Source organism: Elephantulus edwardii, unplaced genomic scaffold (assembly GCF_000299155.1).
Source record: "Elephantulus edwardii isolate Elephantulus edwardi_28Jun2011 unplaced genomic scaffold, EleEdw1.0 scaffold00090, whole genome shotgun sequence".
NCBI lineage: Eukaryota > Metazoa > Chordata > Mammalia > Macroscelidea > Macroscelididae > Elephantulus > Elephantulus edwardii.
Window position 1 is genome coordinate 6,815,846 of NW_006399840.1, and position 8,576 is coordinate 6,824,421.

General features: G+C 36.0%; 1 protein-coding gene across 1 annotated transcript in view; it reads right to left on the reverse strand.

The window, feature by feature from the left end:
• The window catches only part of USH2A (Usher syndrome 2A (autosomal recessive, mild)), a 1,454,174-nt gene that overhangs the window by 176,836 nt on the left and 1,268,762 nt on the right, over nucleotides 1–8,576 (reverse strand). Inside the window, exons 59-60 of the mRNA XM_006890571.1 lie at nucleotides 7,564–7,722; nucleotides 3,606–3,768 (exon numbers count right to left, since the gene is read on the reverse strand). Of these exons, the coding sequence (XP_006890633.1) occupies nucleotides 3,606–3,768; nucleotides 7,564–7,722 (322 nt within the window). The remainder of the gene's footprint in view (nucleotides 1–3,605; nucleotides 3,769–7,563; nucleotides 7,723–8,576) is intronic.

An 8,576-nucleotide genomic window follows, 5' to 3' on the forward strand; every position in this document is an offset into this window, starting at 1 on the left:
AACAACAACAACAACAACAATAATAACATAACATATTACCTCTTTATTAGGGTGTTGTTTTTATTAGGTGCTGTCAAGTTGAGTATAACTAACTCTGGCCCTATGAACAACAGATCTGAATCCTATCCTAACCTATGCCATCTGATACACTTAAGCCCATTGCCACAGTCACATGTCAGTCCAACTCATTGGGGCGTGGGTGTCTTCCTCCCTTTTCCTGACCTTTCATGTTTCCAAGAACTATGTCTCTTTTCAAGGAATAGTCTCTACAAGCAACATGTCCAAATATGAGAGACTAAGCTTTGCCATCCTTACCTCCAATTAGCACTCTGGCTGCATCCTTTCTAAGACATACCTCTTCGTTCTTTTGGCATTCTATAGGATATTCAGTACTCTTCTCCAGCACTACAACTCTCAAAGGTATCAATTATTCTTTTATGATTCTTATTCATTGACTAGCTGTCAGACATATAGCAAGTATTGGAAAAGATCATGGCCTGAATCAGGCGCATCTTAGCCTCCAAACTGACATCATTGCTCTCCACTATTTTGGAGAAGTCTCTGACAGCTCATGTGCCCAAAGAAGCATGTCTGTTTATCTCCTGGCTTTTGGTATCAAGGATGTTGATTGTGGATCCAAATAAGATGAAATCATTGGCAGTTTCAATCCTTTCTCTGTCATGATTTTACCTACTGGCCCAGGGTGTAGGATCTTTGTTCTCTTGATATTAAGATATATTCTATACTGAAGGCTGTATTCATTGATCTTTTCAGCAAGTACTTCAAGTTTTCCTTACTTTCAGCAAGTAAAGTTGTGTCATCTGAATAATACAGGTTGTTGATTAACCTTCCTCTGATCCTGATGCCAAAATTCTTTGTCACAATGTCTGGTTTGACAAATAATTTTCTCAGCATACAGATTACATAGGTATGGAGAAAAGATACATGCCTGATGTATACCCTTCCTGATTTTAAACTAAACAATGTCCTTTTGCTTCATCAGACAGCAGCTTCTTGGTCTAGGTATAGGTTTCATATGAGCATAATTAAATGTCTGGCATTCCAATTCTTTTCAAGATTAGTCATAGTTGGGTTTTTGTGGGTTTTTTAATTTACTATTTTGTGATTCACAAAATATGCATTTGCATATTCTCTTAAACACAGATAGACACTGATCATGTATTCTCTGTTTCTAGCCAGGACCCATCTGACATCATCAATAATATCCTTGGTGTTATGGCCTCTTCTAAACCCAGCTTGAACTTCTAGTAGTTCCCTGATGGACATTTTAAAATAGGATGATACCCAGAATTAATATTTAAAACATAAAAAAATTACTAAAGGGAAAGTTATTTGGAAGGTGGGCAAGAACTGGGCAACAAAATTCTTACAATTTAATAAATTGATCTGCATAGATCAAATTGCCTTTGGTTTGAGGTGGGCGCATTTCTGCTGGTGATGATCAAAAAAAAGAAGGCAAATGATAAAGCAGAAGCTGCATACTATAAACCCACCCCAGAAATACTGCAGGCTGGTGGCCATCACCATATAAAGGGATCTATGCAGTCCCAGGATGAAAAAGAACTATGTGTCTACATTCTATTTCTGTCCTTACAAATTTCTGATTTTTTTTGTAGCTATCTAAGAAAAATTTGATATTGTTGTTGTCTAAGCACATTTAAACTTCAGCTGAAATAACTGCCAAGTGATTCATGCCTATGGAGGTGAATATAATGATCGTATCTGAAGCCCCCGTGCACCATTTTCATTTCACTTTAAATAAAAAACAAAATGTATCTATGTCAGTCAGTGCCCTTCTGCTGTACTCAGAGGTATCAAACAGGCTACAATTATGATTGTGAAGTGATTGTGTCACATTGGAGGAAGGTTTATTGCTTTTGAGTCTGCTAGGCAGTAACACATTCTGTTTCATATTACTCTTTATATCATTGTTTGGCTGTGACTGGAATAATCAAATGCCATCAAATGCTGTCAAATTCAATTTACAGTATTTTTCATTGAAGCGGGCTTTCTGCATTATATTTCCTGTTTTCTCTCTCTCTAGCTGCCATGGAATAGTCACTGTAATCATGAGCTTTATTTACAAAACCAACAGAGTGAAGCCACGTCCTGGTCTATAAAAGATACTTTCTTTCCCTTTATTCAGAATCGGAATTTGATGTGCTTTTCTCATACAATTAGCATTAAGTAGATGAAAGAAAACTATTTCTAGAGGTAGGGCATTTTAGAGCCTGCACTAATGTGCTTAGCATAAAAAATAAATTCACACTAGCCATTTTTAAATGTTCATATGTATTTGAATCTGAAATATTATTCCTCAATTAATGTTTGCCAGAAGATATCTGGCTTGCTTGTTGTGGGTAGTGAAATTTACATAACCAGAAATACAATAGTATTTTTTCCCTTCATAATTTCCCCACAAATCCTTAGTTCATCACTGAAGATCAATTGGAATCAAAGGTCATCTAGAGTTAGTGTCAAGATTTAAGAGAGGCTAAAGTAAATCTCAGTGTGTACCCAGGAGGAGAACCAAGTAGGAAAGACCGGAGGATACTCAGGGGGACCAACCAGAGGGGTCTGAAGTGGGAGATGAGGATCTAGAAATACACTGCTTTGGGAATGGGATCTTCAGTCTCCAAATCCTTTATGTCTGCCTGTCTGTGTTTTCTGTCTTTGAAAACAAGCTCTCAGCCAACAGTTCTTACTTCCCTTGACCCAGTGTTTTCTTTTCCCTTCTTCCCTGCTCTTTCCTAATTCTCTCCTTTCTTCATTCCTTTTCTCTTCCTTCTTTTCTTAATTTTAAGTAGGTTAACTTTAACAAATTTAGCATATTTAGCTAGTTGAGCAAGAAACACTGGTGGTGTAGTATGTTACAGGCCAGGTTGCTAACAGAAAGTTTGGCAGTTTGAGTTTATTGGCCACTCTGTGGGAGAAAGAGATGGTAATGAGTTATTACCTTGGAAACCCATTGGAGGGTCATTGTGAATTAGAATTACCTTGATGGCAGTGGGTTAGTCATCTGAATGGAGACTCAGTCATGCATCTAGAGGAATCTTCACATATGAAAAGCAACATCTTCTTACAAATTTTTTTAAAGCAACATCTTTTGAGGAGGAGAAGAAGTTGCTCAATCTCTTTGTAATAAGAAGAAACAGGATTAAAGTTCTTCTTTCTCTGCAGCTACAATGTTTGCTGTCTTGGCCATAGAGAAAGTCTGTTCTATCACTTCATCAAATGTAAGGAAAGCTTCTATGAGCTAAACTAACGTGTCTTGTCTCAACCAATATTACATGGTCGTTATGACTTTTCCATGGACAATATGAAAAATTACTTAGCACTAGGATTAGTTTATAGGTAGGAACTAATACACACACACACACACACACACACACACACACACACCAAGACAAACAAACAAATAAACAAACAAACAAACAAATTCCACCAACAAAAAACCCCAAACTAAACAAAAAACTAGCATATGCATTTCCATACAGTTCTTTATGGAACTAGAAAGCATACTTAATTCTCTGGGCTATTATGCATTCTAAGATAATGGAAAACAAAGTGATGATTCATTTTACCTGTGAATAAAGTAGTTGTTAATGACTCCATTTGGTTTCTTAGGTGGTAGCCATGCAACTGCTATGCAAGCTGATCCCAGTGCCTTCAGAACAGGGGGATTAAGGCCCACTGGGACTGCTTCAGATGTTTTAACAAATATCTTATTGCTAACTCCACAACCTCCTTGAAGAAAAAAATAGACACTTTCAGTAACTTATCAAACAGGGGAAAGAGTTGCGTATTCATATGGAAAGGTAAGTGTGTAACAAATCAATCCACCTGAGTTTTGAACATACATTTGTACACATATTCCAGACTAGTATTATAAATCTACATAGAAAAAAAATTTGTACTTGCTGTTGTGTACCATCGAGTTGGAACTGACCCATCACTGAACCTCCAGCGGTTTTCATAGGCAATTAATTGCACAAAAGGAGATTATCCATACTCCTGTGGAGGAGCTGGTGAATTTGAACCACATGCCTTTGGAATTGTAGTGCAGTTTCTTACAATGTGTTAATTACCATGTATTTACACAGGCCTTGACCATTAAGGGTCCACTTCTCTGAACCATGTTTGCTCTATTTTATGGCAGTCATTCTAGCCAGAAAAGGATGTTTGAATTTCACACATGTGCATCACTAACACACTTGTACACTCTTAATATTTCATTTTGGTCAATATTTTTTTTAAAAAATAACCTGTTTTTAAAACAGTAGAAATAATAATAGTCATCCTAATTTGAAATTATTGTATCTTTACCACACAGTTTCATGGACACAGGGATACAGAAGCTGATGTTACATTTAAATCAACACAGCAGTATGTTTTTTTCTATAATTATATTTTATTAATTTTCATAAACATTTACAGAGATTTTGGGTTTCCATTCATTCATTGTTGCAATATTCTCTCTACCCTCCTCCCAGTTTGTTCTTGTCCAAATGCCACAGTGCTTGTCAAAGCCAGTTCTGATTAATCTTCTTTGTCAGTGTGTCCTTTGCCATTCCCTATCACTCCTCCCTGAGAGAGACTTCACCCTGAGTCCATGTTGATCAGGCAAAGACAAATGTGGGGAATGTAGTGATCTTCAAATTAAAATGTGATTGTCTCTGTCATTCTTTGTTATAGATTACATTATAAATCTCAAGTGTATTCAAGATGGTGAGGATGGGACAGGTTTAGGATATGATACAAATGTGTTGTTCAGAGGACCATTATGAGTCATACTCACCTCAACTGCACCTAACAAAAACAATTTATCGGTATATATGAATATATAATATAAAAACCTATATTATATGTATTACAATTATATAAATGAGTAAAACATTTTCGCTCTCTATTGGCTCTTCTTCATAGCAAGCTAATGCCCCAAAACCAGCCAGTGCTAATTCTAAATTTGTACGTATCTAGTTTTTATTTTTTTAAAATTATTATTAAATTTTATTAGTTTTAATGAACATTTACAGATCGTATCTAGTTTTTAAATAAAATATATACTTGTTTATAAAATAGCCCAGATAATCAGATTTGGAGCCACTTGGATCCTACCTGCTTTATATATACTGAAATACTCTACGTAACATTTACTAATCCAAGATAACATAAGACATTATAGTCATTAAGAAACAAAAATAAAATGTAATGTGGCATTTTTAGAGCAAAGTGGAATAACAGACTCAGATGTACCTCCTCTTAGGTCTTCCTAAATTTCTGAAATGAAGCAAAGGTATCAGAAAACCTGATAGTCCTAACTGGTTCTATGCCAAATAACATTTATTTGGAAATGGAAAGTACCAATAACTTGGAAACCTAGGGGCTCCAGTTATAGGTAAATATCCCAAAATTTTTGCTGTCAAGTAAATTATGACTAATATGACTCTATATGAGACAAAACTGCCCACAGGATTTCCAAATATTTTGCGGAGTATAAATTGTCATATCTTTTTTTCTCACAGAACAATTGGCATTCAAAATGGTGACCTTTGATAAGCTTTTGTGCCTCGAGTCAGAACCTACCCAATAGCTGGCCCTCCAGTGGGTTTTCAGAGATAGTAAACTTATGGGAGGAGATTGCTCCTCCTTCTTCCCTGGAGCAACTGGTGGATTTGAATTGTGTGCATTTGTGATTGTAGCACATCATCAGGGCTCTCTACACATGTAAGATTGATAAGATTTATTCACTTTAAGGTGAACCAATTTGTACTCAAGCGTGAGCAACACATTTTCTCTTTTATTTTATATGGGCATTCTAATGGCATAATATAGGGAGTTCTGGTGGCCTAATGGCAAGGTGCTGTGCTGTCAATCCAAAGGTACAAAATTCAAATCCACTATTTTCTCCACAAGAGAAAACTGGACAATCTCCTCCTGTGGGATTCACTGCCTCTGAAAACCAATGGAAGATTTTCTATGAGTCAACTCTGACTCAATAGCACATAACAACAACAGTGGCACGGTGAGTAAATAGAGAATAATGGTGCTGTTAATCAAAAGGCCTTGAGTCTCTGAAGTTCAAATCCATCAGTGGCTTCAAAGGAGAAAGATGGGGATCCTCTTTTCATTAAAATTTTTTGTCTTGAAAATCTAAGGGAGAGTAACTATGAGTTGGAACCAACAAGGTGACAAAGTTACATTTTGTTTTACCATGTCTCTGCTCACACAATCTCATATTACTTAATCATTTAGAAAACCATTTTGACAAATGTATTTAATTGAGAGCCCCCAAGTTGCCTAGTGGTAAGAAGCTGTGCTGCAACTCTAAAGGCTTGGAGTTCAAAATTATTAGCTGTTCTGTGAGAGAACGGTGGGCAGTCTCCTTCCATGTGACTTACTGCCTCTGGAAACCCACTACAAGGTCAGTTAGGGTCAGTTCCAACTTGAAAGCACACAGCAACAACAATAAGAAAGATGCAAATGGTTACTTTTTTCACTATCAGCTGACATTTCGGCTGTTTCAACCAATTATAAGATGACTTAGAAGACTGTTTCTTGGGAAGTAAAGAAGATGCCTTGGAAAGTAAATAGTCTTGAAAGTAAATGGTTCTAGTCTTGCACACATGGAGTTGCCATTCGGTGGAATTGATTCAATGACAGAAATCAATGACAACAACATCTATTTAATATGTAATGACAACACCTAACACAATGTGTCACTCTCTTGATTGTTTGCTAATCAACTGCCTTCATAAATTTTAGTTTACAATTAAACTTTTTAAAAATACTGGTTTATTAGAAAGTTCTTATATGTTAGATCATATTGGGTCTTTCCAATTTCCTTTTATCCATTTGGAAGGATGAATGGATTGGAGACTTTCTTCCTAAGGACAACACTGGTGATGTCTTCACTGACCACTAGGGTAAACTGTGAAATAAAAACTTTAGTGATGTATGTGACACAGTGTTCAGGCCTTAACCATTATAAAATTTGTAAGATCTACTAAAATTAATAATTTAAAAAATCATCCAAAAAAAAAGAAAATTAGGGAGCAGAAAAGGAAAGGGAGGGGGGAAAGTGCATGAATAAGTGAATTAAAATACAAAAAAAAATTGTAAGATCTATCTGGATGTGGGTCAACTTCTAAATAACTATTTCCATCCATTTCTGAATAAAATTTAAATAAAACCAACAGAAGTACATTTTTTATGGGATTTTTGTAATGCTCATTTTATTTTACATTACCAGTGACTCTTTTATGTGAGCTAGGTGTTTTTCTTTTAAAGTACCTTATAAAACAAGACTTTGCAAAACCAACATTTTCACATGTTTAAATATTCATGATTTAATGTGCAAAAATGCGTAATGCTTCACTCAATGCCAGACTCTGATTTTCCTGGGTAAACAAACAGTCCACCACACATATGAAATGAAATGTTAGTCTTTTTTATTTGAATCTATTAAAATTCCAAAATCTGTGACTTTTTTTTTAAATGAAATCCTTTCTCAGTTCCAATCAGTATAGGAAAGACACTCACCATTTTGGCATGCTTGGACCCTAACCTCATACTGTGTGAACGGGGTCAAATTTTCCAGGCGGATGGAATGATGGTGACCAACAGGGGAGACCAGAGGTGCTTCACTTCCAGCATTAAGTAAAATATTGTACTCCACAGGCATTTGGGGGATGAGAATCCCTGTAGAGGGAGAGAGAAAGAAATTTTTTTTTTTTTAAAAAAAGAGAATTAAAATATATGCTATACAGAATTGCAGAGAAATGCTTGTCCTTTCCAATAATATATATTTTAAATTTGGGAGAGGTATATTGCTGCTTAAATAGATGAAAGCTGCATGAACATGTTGTTGTTGTTGTTATGTGCCGTCGAGTCGTTTGCGACTCATAGCGACCCTATGTACAACAGCCCTAAACTCTGCTCTATCCTGTGCCAATAGCACTGCCTCTGACACACCCATCCCGATTACCCCAGTCACTGAATCAATTCACTGCATAGTGGGTCTTCCCTTCTTGCGCTGTTCCTCCACCCAACCAAGTGTGATGTCCTTCTCCAAGGACCCGTCCCTCCTGGCAACATATCCAAAGTATGTCAGACGAAGACCCAGAATCCTTGCCTCCAAGGAGTTGCTTGGATTAATCCATAGGTTAGAAAATATAATGTATTTCCAAATCTTAGAAATACATTTCACTTAATTTTAATAAAAATGAGGTACAACAGTTCCATTTTGAGATAAGCTTTTTTGTCAAATATAAATGAAGTGACAATGTTTGACTTTTTAAAAGCTAATTTAGGAAATTAGGATTGGTGTTGTACACTTTTTCTAGGTTTACTTATTCTTAAAGCACACAAACAACACCAGTTTTGCTTGGAACGATAATTTTTCTGTATAATGTTTGTTGTAGGCATTTTCTCATATATGGATCCTCTATATAATAATAGCTCACAAAATATTCAAACATATACTACCTACAAAATGCACAGTATTGCTGGAAGAGGTCTATATTTGTTCCTATCCCAAAGAAAGGTGACCCAAC